The 17,378-nt window shown below is 33.7% G+C and overlaps 2 protein-coding genes across 2 annotated transcripts; one reads left to right on the top strand and one right to left on the bottom strand.

The window, feature by feature from the left end:
• Positions 1-2,947: 2,947 nt before the first annotated feature.
• LOC25492969 (integrin-linked protein kinase 1) lies at positions 2,948-8,625 on the top strand. The gene is made up of 11 exons (XM_013601310.3): positions 2,948-3,393; positions 3,492-3,566; positions 3,641-3,757; positions 4,631-4,725; positions 4,845-4,965; positions 5,084-5,163; positions 6,161-6,220; positions 6,430-6,551; positions 6,646-6,731; positions 6,811-6,926; positions 8,093-8,625. The coding sequence occupies exons 1-11, from the start codon at positions 3,133-3,135 to the stop codon at positions 8,217-8,219; spliced, it is 1,260 nt and encodes a 419-aa protein (XP_013456764.1). The 5' UTR covers positions 2,948-3,132; the 3' UTR covers positions 8,220-8,625.
• Positions 8,626-13,247: 4,622 nt separating this feature from the next.
• On the bottom strand, positions 13,248-16,597 carry LOC25492968 (transmembrane emp24 domain-containing protein p24delta9). The gene is made up of 4 exons (XM_013601309.3): positions 16,202-16,597; positions 15,877-16,086; positions 13,867-13,943; positions 13,248-13,712 (listed from the first exon to the last, which is right to left on the bottom strand). Exons 1-4 carry the CDS (start codon positions 16,418-16,420, stop codon positions 13,568-13,570), a joined length of 651 nt encoding a protein of 216 aa, XP_013456763.1. The 5' UTR covers positions 16,421-16,597; the 3' UTR covers positions 13,248-13,567.
• Positions 16,598-17,378: the final 781 nt, after the last annotated feature.

Raw genomic sequence — 17,378 nt, 5'->3', positions numbered from 1 at the left:
GACTGTGATTCGAACCCGGTACCTCCACTTTGTGTGTGTGAGTTTATGATGGTTTTGTCATCTCGTCTATCTACAAAAAAAAAACGATAGTTAATTTATTAACTTTTCTATATTTTTTATTTTTTGAACGACAAAATTTATTAATGACCAAGTCCCCGACATGTAAGACAAAGACTACAAAGAAAATGACGTCATATATTGCTGGAACACACAAAAAGAAATTCAATACACCATACATCTTAAACACCAATATAAAAAATAAATAAAAAATAAAAAAAACCTCCAAAATCAAATCAACACCAAAACTAAGTTAAACCCCAACAAACAAACATAAACCAAAAGTTGAGGCAAAACCTCACACTCCATCGTGAATGACAACGAAAATAAAATTCAAACAACTATTGCCCACTACTCACACCAAAACCACTAAAAAAAAAAAAAAAAAAACTCATCACACCCACTAAAATCCCTAACAACAAAACATCACCTTCTCATTACCACAAACAACACCTCACCTTATCATCACCACAATTTAGCCAAACTCCCGCATCCATTTGGATTCAACCACAAATCAATCATCAACCTATCGGAGAAGACACCAAAACAAGATAAAAAATATGAGTCAAGAAACTGACTTCCGATCTCAAATCAAAAGTGATCGTCCAACTAAACTTCATAAACAAATCATTAAGGCAACCCTTAACTCCCGGGACCTTCGAAGAAGACACCTTAACCATCCCAAAAAATTGAAACTATACGCTAAATTTCAATCTCAAAACAAAAGTGGTCAGCTCACCAGAATCCAAAAGATAAATCTCCAGGTAGTCAACAGGTAGAACTGTAGCGCAAACAGAAGCAGTTCGAAAACAACCCAAAATGGACCTGCCAAATCAAACAATGCACTAACACATAAAAAACCCAAAACTAATATGAGTAAGCAGCGACGTAGATGAACCAAATCCGAAATTACTACATAATCAAATTGATAACCAAAATAAAGCGAAATTATAGTCACAAATATCTAGCACCCAACAAAACCACACCACTACCGTTTGTCAAGAAAATATACCACAATTTAGTATCATAAATGAAAGAAGTTAAATCGGTCAACGCTTATAAATTTGAGTATCAAAATAATAGTTTATTCGATTTTAATTTTTAAGAATATCAAATGATATACCTAAAAGTTGTATATACACTAATTTGTGATTAATCTAAGTGAAACTTAATTTGTACATACAGTAATTTGTGATTAGTCTAAGTGAAACTTAATTTCATAAACAATATGAGTACTGTGGATTAAGAAAATATAGTTAAAACATGAAAATATACTAAAGGTCTAGCAAATTAGGGTGTTTTATCAAGATAGGAAACCAACGTTAATAAATATATGGGAAATGTTAACTAGTGCCCCGGACATTGGTTAAGAAATTATAAAAGGAAATTTTGTCTTGAAAATTGTGTATTTTACTTTTTAAAAGTTAAAAAAATGTTCTTTTACAAAACTTGACATTTTTTTTACTTTTAGTTCCTTAACTAGTGTCCCGAAGGCACTGATTAACAAGATCTAAATATATTTTGAAAAATATTAGCTCGTGCCTTCGAGGAACATTAGTTGAAGAAGAAATATAGTAAATCTTTTTTGAAAAATGTGTAGTTAAATTTTTAATAGTGTAAAAAGTGTTAATTTGTTTTTTGTTTCATTAATTGATGTGACAACTATGATGGAAATTGACTATTAAGCCAGTGGGCGCTTCCAGTTAGGCTATAGAAAATCTCCCCAAAAAGCTTTCCAACTCGCGCGCGATTTAACGAAGAAAAGGAGGCTTTCAAGCGATTTGGCTGATTTAATCTTGTCGCAATGGAAAGGAGGTGAAAGCTTGTAAGGTCTAAGTGTGGCCTACATAAAAAATTATAGGCCTGAGTCTGACCTATTACCCGTCATATACTCATTTTTAAGGTCTGATCAAGCCTTTTTAAAGGTTCGATGAAGCCTGAAAGCCTATTTAACACTAAGGTCTAGCAACCTCTATAAGCCTACTACTAAATAGGTCAAAGCTTGTGAATGCCAAAAACACAAGAATAAGTCTGCTACTAAATAATGAAATCTTATGAATGCCTAATCACACCAATATACCTGATATTAAATAACCAAATTATATGAATGCTTGAATTTATGGAAGAAGAAAAAAAACTTCAACAATATAACAATGGTAGATAAATTATATATAAAAAGCTTAATAGGTCGGTCTGACATACTTAATAGGTCCTTTTATAAGCTTTAGTCTGCCATACTTAAGTAAATAGGCTTTATACAAGGGTCTTGTTGACGAGTGCCCCCGGGCACTCTTTAAGCATACAAAAACAAGCAATTATTCTTTAGAAAAGTCAAACATTTTCGATTTCCAATGCATTGATTACATGTATTTTTATAAATACTTGCTATTTATAGTCCTTAAAGAGTGACATGGGGGCACTCGTTAACATTTCCTTTTAAATAAAGCTTGAGTCTAACTTTCTTTTTAAACGAGGTAGGTCGAGCTAAACTTTAAATAGGCTAGTTCATAGGTCCATATCGGACCGTCTCACCTAATCGTACCCTACGTTTTTAAAAGGAAAATGTTAACTTGTGCCCTTAAAGCACATGTTAAAGATTCCATTAATAGAAATTATGTATCGAAAATTGTGTTAATTTATTGTTTAAAAAATATAATATTAATTTTTTTCATTTAATATTTACTACTAGTGGCAAAAAAATTAATGCTTAGGGCACAGATTAACATGATCCTTTTTAAAATACTATTGATAAAGTAAAAAAAAAAAACTCTAGCACATAAATTCAAAAAAGAAAAAGTAAAGTAATTAAACTCTAAATTGAAAATGTAGTTGAAGGAAGTAATAATGATAAGGATAAAAATAGAAAGAACATGATAAATAATGGCATGAACTGAACGCGGATACCCCACCCCACACGCATATTCCTTCCCTTCCAAGTGGAAAGGAAAGGAAGAAAGAACGAAAGAAAATACTTGGCACTGAAACACTCGCTTTTCGGTTTCATTTCATTAATTAAAGAAAACGAATAACCGACACATTTCATATCTGTGAAATTGAAATCCAATCAATCAAGTAATGAGTTCAGGAAGCAGTAACAGCAAAGAAAAAGAAAAAGCACGAGTGAGTCGAACCTCACTCATACTATGGCACGCTCATCAAAACGACGCCGCTGCTGTTCGTAAACTTCTTCAAGAAGATCCTTCTCTCGTTAACGCTACTGATTACGATAACCGTACTCCTCTTCACGTCGCTTCTCTTCACGGTTGGATCGACGTTGCCAATTGCTTGCTTGAATTCGGCGCTGATGTCAACGCTCAAGATCGCTGGAAAAACACCGTACGTAATCACTTCTTCCTCGTCTTTGATTCAAACTTGATTCATTCATTTTCAAATCAAATTGAGGTTTTGTTTTTGGATTTGGATTTTTTTAATAGCCTTTGGCGGATGCGGAAGGATCTAAGAAGAGTAACGTGATTGAGTTGTTGAAATCGAAAGGAGGATTGTCTTATGTAAGTTGAATTGGTAATTTTGTTTATTTATTTGTTTAGGTGAATGATTTGGAGGTTTGATTATGATGATGTAGGGACAAACGGGAAGTCATTTTGAACCGAGGGCGGTTCCGCCCCCGTTGCCTAATAAGTGTGATTGGGAAATTGATCCTTCTGAACTTGATTTCTCAAGTTCTGCGCGCATTGGAAAGGTATAACTTCACGCGTTTTTATTCATTTTGTTATATTATTAGTTGTTATGTTAATGTTTTCTCATTCGCCAGTGTGTGATTGAAACTGAGTCCATTAAATCTTTAGCTCATACCAGTTGAGCTACCCCCCCTCGTATGAGCTCCATTGAATAGCCGATTGTATTTCCGGTGGTATTTTGTTGCGTAGTGATCATTCACGGATAGTTTAAAGTTTTTTTGTTTTTTTTATTATAGACCATATCGAGATATTTATTTCAAAACTTGGTGTTTTTTAGTTACCCTTTTGTTCTGTCCCCGTTAGATTCATAATGCTGGGACTAGGGACTTAGAGTTGTGAGGCATCCAGTCCTGACAATGAAGATTAGGTTGTATGAACTATGTTTAGTTTCTGATTGTCTTTCTCGTGGTGTTTTGTTGTTGCATAATCATTTAAGGGAAGACAAAGGTGTTATATTCTGTTTATGTCTGATTGGAGAAGAAGAATTAAAAAAAAAAAAATTGTTATTTATGTTAATTACCTCAGTTTCTTTTCTTGTATGCATGCAGTGTTTCCTACTGCTACTTTTTATTTTATTTTTCTAGCTTAATGTTTTTTCTTGTTCTTCTCTTGCTATTATTTTTGCTTATTTTCACTGCATTTTCTCTCTTTTCATTCTTTTTTATAAGAATTGTATGCACTTGGTTTTCTTGCTGCTACATTTGAGCCTTGATTTGCCAGGTGTATTTTTGCATTATGCACTTTTACTTTTGCATTTAAGCTGTTAATAAACTAAATTTGGATTTTAGATTTATCCAAAAGAAGGATGCTAGATTTATCCCAAAAAATAAGGATGCTACATTTGGTCTTACGTCAATAATGTATGATTCATGCAGGGATCTTTCGGTGAGATTTTGAAAGCCCATTGGCGCGGAACGCCAGTTGCTGTCAAGCGCATTCTTCCATCCCTTTCAGAAGATAGAATGGTGATGTGAGATCCTTTCTTTATCTCATTTTTCCTAGGTGTTTTATGCTATCTCATATGTGTCAGGCTTGTCTTCTGTTTCTCTCTATTTCTCTGTATTCATTCTGTTCATTAATTGTTAACAGTCAGGACTTTAGGCATGAGGTCAATTTGTTGGTGAAGCTTCGACACCCAAATATAGTTCAGTTTCTTGGAGCTGTTACCGACAGGAAGCCCCTCATGTTAATTACTGAGTATCTTAGAGGGGTATGTCAAATTGAGAATTCAATATAATTCTTCCAATTGAGCACTCTAGACCTATATTTAGAGCTGGTAAACTTGTAGGAATTTTCACTTTAAAATTGAACTTTTATTTCATTTATAGGGTGATCTCCACCAGTACCTCAAAGATAAAGGTTCACTTAGCCCTGCAACAGCTATTAACTTTTCCATGGATATTGCCAGGTATGGAATCATAAATTTCTTCTCCTATCTATCTGTATCTTACAATAATAAATTATTAAGAGTGAAGAAGAAGTGCATAAAAGGAGGATAGGAGGAGAATATTATTTAAAAAAAAAAAAAAAAAGGTGACACGATAAGAACTAATCTTTGTCAAAGATAAAAACTAATCAGCTTCTAATATATCTCCAATCTAATGTAAATCTGCCTCCTTTACCTGCCCGTGGTTGTTAGACCACTGTTAGTGTGTAGAAAAACTGTGACATTGTACTCCAATCACAGATGCCACAGAAGCTCCACAAGGAGAGGATCTTTCAAAGAAGCTTGCATTTTTCCATCTTTTAATGCTGCTTAAATGTGTGCAACCTATTACTTATGCTGTTTACTGATATAGTTACAATTGATATGTATCTTGATCTCTGACTGTGAGCCAAAATTTCCTTGTGAGGATTAGAGATATGCTATGAAGCAAACATTAAAATACCGGCTCCAGACAAAAATTGCACGGCAGTAACTCTATTAAGATGTGGTCCACAATTTGTTTTCTTGGTTTTTGCAAAAATTTTTGATACTAGATTCTGCTAGTCATTTCTTAAATTATTAAGAGGTGTCGAGTTCTCCACTGCAATCTTGTAAGCAAGTTCCCCAACCAAGTTAACTAGTCTATCCATGAGTAGTACACAAAACAACGAAAGCCACAAAACACTAACAGAACATATAACAAGCATTCAAAAAAGCTTCAAACCAAGTAAAACTTTCAAGTTTGTTTTTCTTGAACCTACTTAGCGTGATTGAAATTTCTGTGATTATTGATTCCTCGGTTAAGAAAACAACTAGATATTTTTGAGCACGCGGTGACAATTTCAGAGCATCCTGTATCTTATCAATACCAAGACAAAATCATTTGGAAATCTGAAGGCTTTGGCTAAAATTCAGCATTATTTATTCTGATCTTTATGCTGAATTGCTAATCTATATTTTGTGAATATTTTTTTTGTAGAGGAATGGCCTATCTTCACAATGAACCAAATGTTATAATTCATAGAGACCTAAAGCCAAGGTAAGTTTGTTATTTTCCAGCTAAACATGAATATATCCTCTCAATATGGATGATATGCCCTAGACTAGTATGTTATGGTATTAATTATTATAAGTTGAAGCAAACTTTGCTTTTATTCAAGATTGACAATATTTTGTGTCATCAAGAACATGCATCTGGAATTCAGAAGTATCTAAATTAATTTTGAATTTTATTTTCCAAAATTTCAGGAATGTTCTTTTAGTCAACTCTAGTGCTGACCATTTAAAAGTTGGAGATTTTGGATTGAGTAAGCTTATCACTGTCCAGAGTTCTCATGATGTATACAAGATGACCGGTGAAACTGGGAGCTGTGAGTATTCTAGAAGTTCTTTTAAAGCATTAAATCATTAATTGTCATTCTTCTACAAAACTAAATTTAATTTCCTTCTTGTGGAATAAAAAAGATCGCTATATGGCTCCGGAAGTTTTCAAACATCGGAGGTATGAGAAAAAGGTCGACGTGTACTCCTTTGCAATGATTTTGTATGAGGTAATTTTGCTTGCTTAATTATGTTTTACATGACAATATTTGAAGCTGCTTTTAAATCACGTCATCTTCATTTATGCAGATGCTTGAAGGTGAACCACCTTTTGCAAGTTATGAACCTTATGATGGAGCAAAACACGCCGCTGAAGGGCACAGGCCTCCTTTTCGAGCTAAGGGTTATATCCCTGAATTGCAGGAGTAAGTCATTTATGAAATATTTCTTGTAGTTGTATCCAATTTCCTAACTTTTGTTGAGGATAGTTCTTGATATGGTATCACACCGTGTTTGAGCAAGTGTTCAACAATTTGTGCCATTACACGTTTCTAATTGAATCTATGCTTTTTCCTTGCTTCAAGCCTAAAAATCTTCTTTGAGGGATATAAATCAGTTCCGACTTGCATATAATAGCTAAAGTCTGAAGAAAGGGGGCCTTGACAGTTTTGAACTAAATCTACTCAAATGTATATGCTGCATGTTTTCTGGTTAAACTAATGTGGGTGTGGCTTATTTTCTCTTCTAGATTAGTATACGAAAAGGAGAGTCAATGTCTTAAAATGGTACAGTTTGAACTTAGAAGTCCACCTAGTTAGCTGGGTCTTATCATATTACTTACCAAGATGCTTCCAACAGATAAGATATTTCATGGTAGAGCGTGCAGCCTCACAATTAATCATATCCATGACATTTCTGATCTCCTATTTGTTCAACATCTAGCCAAGGCAAACACCACTACTAGGCTTTTAGTATCATATGTTTCCCTAAAATACATAAGACATCTTAGTTTGTTGTTGCTTCTTTTACTCGTACGATCATGCATCTTTGGTCATACTCTGTGTAGCAATATGCTTTAATCTCTTGCAGTCTTCTTCAGAATGACATTATAAAATAGAAAGATTATTGATAACAGATATGATTTTACCCTCCATTTTACGTGGAAGAGTATTGAGAACTATATAACACTCTAGCATAAATATGATTCAACTCTTATTGTTGGCTCTGTAGACAGTTCCCAAAAATATAAAATCTGTATCCCACACAGTAACTTCAGTTTCTGATGCAATATGTAGCAAACTTTTATAAACAGAACAAGTGGTATGGGTCACCATATATACTTACATCGACCAACTAGATAAAGCATAATATAAAATTACATATCAAATGCTGGTATATATAAATAATCTCATTCTCAGCTCAGCTGTATGTCAACACATTTAATTAGACATTATGGAATGCTTTGTAGATTAGGCTATCAGAAGTTACAGAAAGTAAATATCTATTTCATTCACATAAAATGTTTAATAAAACAGCTTTTGGCTTTAATCATATATGTAACCTTATGGACTTCAATCTTGCATTTTCTCAGGTTAACGCAGCAATGTTGGGCTGCTGATATGAATCAAAGACCTCATTTCATAGAGATCCTTAAGCGGCTTGAAAAGATCAAGGAAAATCTACCAACAGATCATCACTGGCACTTGTTTGCTTCATAAATGTTTATGAGCATGATATGTTCAGAAATTCAAATGATTTATTTGCCATTACCATTGCTGCCGGATTTATGGATTGATAAAGCTTAACTGGAAATCCAGCATAGTCGATACTTGTTTGTGACTATTAGGATAGATGACCAGAACAGGTGATGTTCATTGCTTTTCTCTGGTTTCTTTGTTCCAATTCTACTTCCTCATTAAAGCATGCGTCCCATCCAAGTGAACATACGATACGAAGTTGTTGCACGAGTTCAATATGTTTTAAGTGTACAAACAAATTGAAGTAGGCCAATCGTACAGTCTGCTGTGTTGTGTTTTCATCTTTTTTGTTAAAATAATAATAGTTTTCATTCTTGTATTATGTTTTTTTTCTTATTCCTGTGGTATAGATGCTACCAGTTGTTGAGATTGCCCTTCTCGTAGAAATTTATTTTGCTATTTTCATGTGAATTCTGTTGTCTACTAAGGAAAAATGTAGTCTAAAATTGATGGTTGGGGACCATCAAGACTCAAAGTAAAAAGGAATATATTTGGTTTAAAAAGGAAATGAGGTACTCCCACGCCAGCAAAATATATGTAAAAGTGAGTCAAACAAAATTGACGAATTTGGTTTAAAATTCTATCCAAATACATAAATTTTCTTTGACTCACTGATGCCTTATATTTTGTTATGAAGGGAATATACGTTGTGTTTTGGGTTTCTGACCCTAAATGTCAGAACCCCTTTCAGTATTATTTACACAAATGACTCACTTTCTCCAAAAAGAAATTGTCTTTTAATGGTTTTACCGCCACAGCAACGGCGGTATACACCTGTCATGGCAAGTCCATGTGCAGGTCCTGTCTGTGACTGATTTTTTTTACTTTACCGCCACTCTATTTTGCAGCATACCCTTATTTATTATTTTATTTTTTTGTTCCCCGTGAGCATAGTTCAATTAACAGGTACAAACATTATTATATGTAGGGGTCGGGGTTTGAACCCCAGACAGCCCATTTATTCACTTTAAAAAAGTGAATTCTAGTCACTAGGCCGTTGGACAAAAACAAAAAAAAAATACAGCTTATCATTCATTACAAACCACAATCATTTTTACACAGCATTATAGTTTTCGTCATGTTTGTTTCAGCTTCTGTTTCTTCTCCTTTTCCATCTCCTCCTCCTTTAATAAGAGCTACCGTTAAAAAAATTCAATGGATAAACCCTTTTGAAATGTTAATAACTCCGCATAAGGTACTAGTGGAGTTGAAGAATGAGCTCAATCATATTTTTCGTCTAACTAATGATCTTTTGCGAAAAGTTAGTAATATTTATGACGAATATAAACCATTTTGATTACTATTACTAATATAAACTTTTCATAATGATGTTCAAAAGATGTTTACGAAGAATATACAACTGTCCATTTTATCTTAACGTTAAGTTGGAATAATCAATATGTGGAGACACAACTGTTTTATTGTTGTTTGTTTGTTTACATAAGTTAATGTAATTTTATGAGTATTGTTTAAATGTTGAATTAAATTTTATTTTCATTGAAACAACATTTCACGTTTGTTTTTCCTCATATTATTTTGTTTAATTAACATAATAAAATGATTAGTTAAATTGTATTTTATTTTTAAACGGAGAAATTTTATTAAAGATAAGCCCGCCCAAGACAAACAACAGTTTGCTACGAACAAGATAAAAACAAGTCATAAACACTTATAAAAACTTCGTCGAACACATAATGATGCAGTAGTTGCCACAACCATAGCTTAAACAAAAAACAAAGCCCTCCCAAATTACAATACAACACCAGCCAAAAACAGAACAAAAGTTAATAATAATTATTAAACAATAATTCGGCATAAAAAAATACATAAAGAAATTAACTATCAGTTATTTATGCTCGGACAATTTCTCCTAATATGATTGGGATGCCGACATAACCCACATAGTCTTGGTTTCTTTTCTACCTCGTCAATTTCTCCTAAAGGTTGTGATGAAGATGGTTCAGATTGGCACTGTGTTTGTGAGAATGATCTGGTATACGATAAAGGTGAGGGTTGTGGTGTTTGACGAGGTTGTGGTGTTTGACGATTCTCAATTGTAACAGATAACTCAATGGCACCAATTACCTCAAAACTTTTATGAGCGGCAAACATTTCTGCAACGTCTTCATTATCAGATATTTCTATGTCATTATACTGGAGATGACCTCCAACAAAGCTCTGTGGTGCTCGATATAAAATTTCAGATATCATCTGAGTATCTCCTAATTTTAGCTTTTCCTCTGTTCTTTTCTTCAAATGTTCAAAAGTGCTTTTGATACTCATGTTGAAACATTTTCTTCTTTCACTATGAAAAAACGACCCAGACAGATTTCTTGAAACTTTTCCATTGAAATGAACAATGAAAAATACATTTTCTGGTGTTGGTGTCATAGTTGTTTTATCTGGTTTCTATGTTTTCAAATCTCTGCACATTAAGCATTGCTAGAGTCTAGAGAAACCGTTATATAAGGGATTGTTTCATTACCGCCACTTCATTTGGCGGTATTGAAGGATGTCAGCGTGGCAGGGTGCAGGTTGGCAGCACGCAGACTGTGTATACTGCCACTCTATTGGGCAGCGTTTCAGCCTTGTGTTATACATGCATTGGTCAGCTTTGCAGGTTGAAGAGACTAAACGTACATTGAAGGCCTCTATATTATTAACACTACCTCCTATATCAACAACACCTCCATTTCAAATTTCATTTCTCTATATTTTAAGATGAACAAGTTCTTTGGTTTAGGACACAAATATAGATCGCGTCATATTTTCGAAATTATTAAGGTAAGTTTATATTTCTTAACCCATTTGGGACCTGATGATATTGGCTTGGGATTTGGGAGAGTGCTCCTCTTCGAGGTCTCGGGTTCGATTCCTTCCGGTGCCAATTTAGATGAGTTAGTTTAGCTTCTTAAAAAAAAAAAGTTTATATTTCTTGAAATTTAGTTAAAATTATTTGTTACATTTCTTATTTAAACTCAATTACTAATTATTGTTTATTTTTTTCTCCTTTGTACTTTTATGTCGAACGAAGAACAACATTATATTTAGGAATCGCTGTCGTTGTTTGGAAATTGACCCGCACCAACTAATAGAAGAGAGATTGAAGGTAGCCGAATTTTGGGATGCGGTGAAACTAAAGGTATATGCTTATAATTACAAGAATGGTACTGTAGTACAACGTCAATCAGCGTCTAATATTGCATTATTAGAAAGATGGAGGTCAGAGACACACATTTCTTTTTCCAACGGGAGAATGCACGATATCGTTGGAAGACGTTCATATGCTTCTTAGTTTAAAGGTTAATGGTCTTCCAGTTATCAGTGTAACAAATATATCATAGGACTTTGTTCAACCTGCTATATTGGCAACCTTGTATATTTGAAATGGTTGTCATTGTTGATTAAAAAATCTGAGGAGATTGGACAATACAATTGGGGTTCGGCTTGGTTTCCCACACTTTATAGAGCTTTGTGCGATGCCACAAAATATGGTGTTAAGGGTATGTTTGGGTGCACATTACTTCTCCAAGCATTGGCGTGGATTAAGAATGTTATGCATAATTTTCGTGCCCAAGAACCCCTCACAAGGTGAACAACAACCTTTGTTGGCTAATATCTAAGTTTAATATATTATTTCATAATAATTTTTAAATACAATTATGAAGTATTAATTATAACATTTTAAAAATATTTAGATGGGCTGAACGCGGGAGTAAATTTATCAAAAATCCTCGATATAATCTCGTTTCAACACGTTCAAAAATCGACGCTATAACATGTGATTAAGTTTTTTTTTTGAACAAGCCAAAATGAGATATATATTAACAACCAAGAGTTTTGCTCCCTAGCACAACAAGTGCATGAAGAGGCAAAACAAAGTTACAAAAGGTACAACACAACTCTCAAATCAAAGATTAGAAATTGAGAAAAACAAATCAGCCAATCCCTAAACAAACAAGGGGATGCTGCCACCATGAATGATAACCAAAAGGAAAGCACACATTTTTAGCTTTCAGCCAGCGGAGAGAATACATCTTAACTTTTTCCAGAAGCTGCATCATCGAATTAGCTTTGTTGGCAGAAAGTCTTTGGTTTCTTTCATTCCAAATAACCCAAATGCAACAAAGCCAAATCAAATGTAAAAAAACCCGACGAGGAGCATAACCACCTGAAGAATGAACAAATTGATTGAAATGATCCGTGACCTGAAATGGATCCACAGAATACGCACCAATCCAGGACTTAATAAGCATGTGATTAGGTATTACATTTTTTATTTGTGTAATTATTTTTTAAACAACATGAGAAAACTAACATTCATTGTTTTAAACAGTTCTGTTGGAGGCCCTATCTTCCATTCAATACACCAACAAAGAAGAAAGCCAAACATGATTTGCAAACACATATCTCATTTGTTTCAAGATAGTTGAAAGACATTAGACAGATAGAATAATGCTTCAATTTGGCTTACCACAATACCCACCAGAACGGAGTCCGTTATGTCCAACATGGCAAACTAATATTTATTTTCTTAAAAAATTCTTGTTTCGGAATAAAGAGGTGCTCATATTTAACGTCTAACGATACCTCGAACAAGATTATCTTTAACAAAAGAAATTTGTTGTATGGAAAAACAAAAGGAAAATATACACTCCATGTGAGAATAGTCAAGTTGGTTCTCGTTTGGGCTTGGTGGGTTGATTAATGCTTTGTTTGTTTTCACAGTAGAAGTGGTTGTAGACATACGTTTACTGGAAGCTGAGATTTTTAGCTTCATAAAACCACTTCAAAATGGCAGTGTAAACGCAAATCCAAACACATACTAACTAGTGAATCGTGATTTCACACACATTATGTAGATATAGGAGCATTAATCAATGCAAATAACATCAAAATCTATCGAGTTAATTTAAGTTTAACTTGATTGAAAACTTTGTTCAATTCATTTTCAGATGAAATATTAGGCCTCGCACTTGGGATGTGAAATGAAATATGTAAAGGGAAAAAAACATAGGAAAGTAAATGATATTCTGTCAATCTATCATTGTCTCACTATATCAAGGTGGTAATAAACATAAATGCTTCACTAAATTGCAATATCACCATACCACCATCTTGCTTAACCCTCAGATTGCAGTACATCAATTCCTTTGAAACTCGTCTTGTCACGCCTAATTTGCATTTAACAAACGGAATATTCTGCAATAAACTGACTACTACCATTATGCGTATCCTCTGGATAAATTAATGCGGATATTTTACAAGAGGCGTAAGGAAGAAAGAAAGAAAAAAAACATCTCAAAATTTTAAATGAGTTTCTTTTTCTCGAAGAAGGACTTCAAGTGCCATAGTTGCAACCCTGCTACTGATAAGCAGATGAAGAGTGAAAGCAAACTCAACCAGAACATTCTGTTGTCGGTATTTCTGTTAAGCTCCTGCATTTCTTCCTCTCTGGAAAGGAAAACAAGAAAAGAAAAATGATGACTGCTAATATATATTCTATGTCAATGTTTTGATTTCAATATTTACTCAAAAATAAGAACAATGTTCAAATATCATATGAATGTATTGCATAAAGATTTTCCAGCCAATTGTGTATGTCTACCTTTCACGAAGAAAAAACATCTCGTCATGAATGGAAGTAACAGTATCTTGTAACTTCTTTAGTTCTAGTTCCATTACCTGGTACACACGAATGAAATCATTGTAAGATTTTTTTTTCTTTCAATCAAACATTACAATTTCTCCAAAGTAATTGAAAACGAGAGTTAAGAGTAGATATAACATATATGTCTCAAATGACAAATGAGTGTGATAACAGGACTTTAACGAGGTCCAGGGAATATAGTGAACTCCGTGGAAAAGAAACGGGTAAGGTACATAAATATATGGAGTTTAGCAATCATTTAAGAAAGTCAATTTTATCAGAGAAAAATAAGCTAACAAAAGAAATCACTGCCAGTTATCGATATCAAATCAGTGGAAAGAAAAATAAAATTACAAGGTATAGACTGACATTTGCAATGATAACATGTTTTCACCATTCAATAAATCAAGATACACATCGTACATTTTAAATCTTACCATGATTGAAATATAACATGCCATAGAATACAATAAATATTACAAATTTACCATTAAGGCTACAAATCTTTAACTCTCTATACATCTACCTATTTGGGTCCAGATTCCCTACGGCCATAGAATACCATCTAATCAAGATCAGACAGCTCACATTGCAAATTTATTTTTACATTCTAATCAAGATCGGACAATCCAAAATTGTTGATGCGTGACTGTATGGATTCAGTGATGGCAGGAAATCCAGATCCCTAACTATCTAACCGGTTAGTGACATCATAAACTACTATATCAATTACAATGAGCTTCAGCCAGTAAATCTCATGTATGAGACGTTCACCTCATATCATAAGCTAGGGGATAAATTGAAAAGAGTACAAACCCTTTATGTTTTGGGCATTATGTACGATACATTCACGTCATATCATAAGCTAGGGGATAGATTGAAAAAACTAAAACCCATTGATTTTTTTTGGCTGTACGCAAGCAGCAACTACAACAACCAAGCCATATACCAAATTAACTGAGGGATAGATCATATAGAAATTTCAATACTAAATCAACTTGACCTTATTTAGCAACATTAGACCATTTAGTCAACAAATCTGGACCATCTGGTCTTACAGCTCATATTTCAAATTTATCTTTTACATTTGTTTACATCAGATTTACTGAACTTAAAACGTGAGACTTCCATCAATATCAGAGAATCCAGAATTATTGACTATGTGGCTGCAAGGATTCCGCGATGGCAGAAAATCCAGATCCCTATCTATCTAACTGATTAAATACATTACTAGACCAATCATAAATAAAGAGCTTCATTCAGTAAAGCTCATCTAAGATACTCATATCATAAGCTATAGGATGGATCGAAAGAGTAAAACACCTTGCTTTTTTGGCTGTATGCAAGCAACATGATCGCTATGAGTTACTTAGAAGCACAGCTCGATATTCCAAATTACTTGAACTACTTATTTTTGACATATCAGACTACTTTTTATTATTCATTTACTTATTTGAATTTTTTCCTGAAGCACTCCTCAAACTAAACATGCTCCTGCATCCTAATATAACATAGTCATCCAGAACCAGATCAAAAAAGATGTAAGACATCCTAGCCTCGCGACCTTACAAAATCTCGACATACACAAATGACACACAGTTATACTCAGATCAGTCCATATCAGCTATCCTTGAAAAACTATGCAGGGAATGCAACTAAGTAAATCTTTTCTGCAGCAGAATAGAAGGAATCTAATCAACCTATTAACTAATACACACAGATCACAATACTACAAAAACTAATCCTACAGAAAGCACCAAGGAAACATCAACCATTCAAAACAAGCACAGTTAATATAAAAAAATGTACTAGTAGTAACCCAAATTTAGTAAGGAGTGTTTATTTTTCAACCCTTAACTTTAATATTCATCTAGTTTCTGACCTATAGTACTAAATCATGCCAGATTTAGCAACAAAAAACACTAAAAAAATACCAACTTAAAATATATTATAGATTTGAATACTCACATCAACTTGACCTTTCTTAGCAACATTGGGCCAATCCTTAGCTGCCACACCAGTTTTCCATTCCAAATCAATAGTCAACGTCACCTCAGGTTTATTCTCCACAGCCCAAAAACAAGTCATGTAATCACCAGCTTCTGCTGCAGCAAATGCAAACTGACCAGATTGAACACGATCTCCATAGTGATAGTTATTTCCATGAGACGAAGTAACCTAAACCCAGAAAAAAATCAAAATTTCAATGACCCGTTAATAAAAAAACAGTTGAATTTGATTCAAAGTAGTGAGATTCAATATTGGGCAAGAAAAAGTTAGGATTTTTATTTACCCTGACGGTGATTCTGTGTGAATCAGGTAAAGGGTAACCCTCGTTGGGGTTAACGATGGTGTATTTTCCAACTGTCATGGAATTGCTTTTGATGTCTTCTGAGATGCATTTGGTTAAAGAAGATTTGAGTTCAAATCTGAGGGATTCAGTGGAAGATGAAAACAGGATGAGAAGTAGAAGAGAAAGATGAAAAAAGGGTTTTGAGTTAAGGTTAATCATGATTACGGAAAAGTGGAAAATCGAGAGAAAGTGGAGAAGAATACGGTGAAGAAAGAGAAAGAAGGTGAATGAGAATTCAGAAGAGTTTCTTTCAACAGTGAGAGTTGATGTTTCCAACCAAACAAAGATGCCAACTACTCTGATCAACTCAACTAGGATGTCAAACTAGGAGGTTCTTACGTGGTTGTCTTTCATTGGAGGATACACGTATATCAATTTAAGATTCTTGCCGTTTATTTGCGTGTAATAAGTTAGGTTGAGAGTAAATTGGGGGTGTAACTCAATTGCTAGAGTTAGAGTTTCAATCTTAAATAAATTTTTCACTTCTTTTCACTTAAAAATGTATGGATCTAACTTTCGGTTACTTCACAAAAAGAATAAATAAAATTAAGGTCGAGTTAATTCATATGAATTTATAGACTCTCGGTATGACCTAAACTCTGAAAAAAATTGTGGATGAGATAAGAATGAACATAGGTTAACCCTCGAATTACCATCATAAAATATTTGATGATGCTGAAAAAGATATTTAAAAGCATTGTATCCTTTGTGATTTTCCAAAGTAAAAGGTAGATCATCTGGGTTAGTATCACAAGTATTAGAAATTTGATAATCACCAATAGAGAAATTATTTTAAGTAATTATTCTCAGATCAGACGTAGTAGTTGGACTAGGAATTAAAATCGAATTAGAAACAAACTCAAGTGTGGTAGTTGGACCATGAATATGACTCAAAATAGACGACAACTCGGGTTCATAAATAGGACTAAGAACAAAAATTGAGGCAGAAGTTTTAGGGAAGCTATAACCAATGATTAGAAGCATGAACTCAAAATAAGAGTTGTTAATGTTCTAACCATGAGGTTGATGACGAATGAAGTAAGACACATTCTTTGTGAAATGTCACGGTTTTGAAAACAAAGTACTTACTATTATGAGGATGATAACATTTGTACCC

This window comes from Medicago truncatula, chromosome 4 (genome assembly GCF_003473485.1).
Source record: "Medicago truncatula cultivar Jemalong A17 chromosome 4, MtrunA17r5.0-ANR, whole genome shotgun sequence".
Taxonomy (NCBI): Eukaryota; Viridiplantae; Streptophyta; class Magnoliopsida; order Fabales; family Fabaceae; genus Medicago; species Medicago truncatula.
This window is presented reverse-complemented; position numbering and strand designations above follow the sequence as displayed.

What these genes read in the sequence shown, in the direction of transcription:
- LOC25492969 (XM_013601310.3), top strand. Translation starts at nt 3,133, where the DNA reads ATGAGTTCAGGAAGCAGTAACAGCAAAGAAAAAGAAAAAGCACGAGTG. An exon ending in GTTCTGCGCGCATTGGAAAG is followed by an intron (nt 3,758 to 4,630) that starts GTATAACTTCAC and finishes TGATTCATGCAG; the next exon opens with GGATCTTTCGGTGAGATTTT. An exon ending in TTACTGAGTATCTTAGAGGG is followed by an intron (nt 4,966 to 5,083) that starts GTATGTCAAATT and finishes TTTCATTTATAG; the next exon opens with GGTGATCTCCACCAGTACCT.
- LOC25492968 (XM_013601309.3), bottom strand. Translation starts at nt 16,420, where the DNA reads ATGATTAACCTTAACTCAAAACCCTTTTTTCATCTTTCTCTTCTACTT. An exon ending in CACACAGAATCACCGTCAGG is followed by an intron (nt 16,087 to 16,201) that starts GTAAATAAAAAT and finishes TTCTGGGTTTAG; the next exon opens with GTTACTTCGTCTCATGGAAA. An exon ending in CTAAGAAAGGTCAAGTTGAT is followed by an intron (nt 13,944 to 15,876) that starts GTGAGTATTCAA and finishes CGTGTGTACCAG; the next exon opens with GTAATGGAACTAGAACTAAA.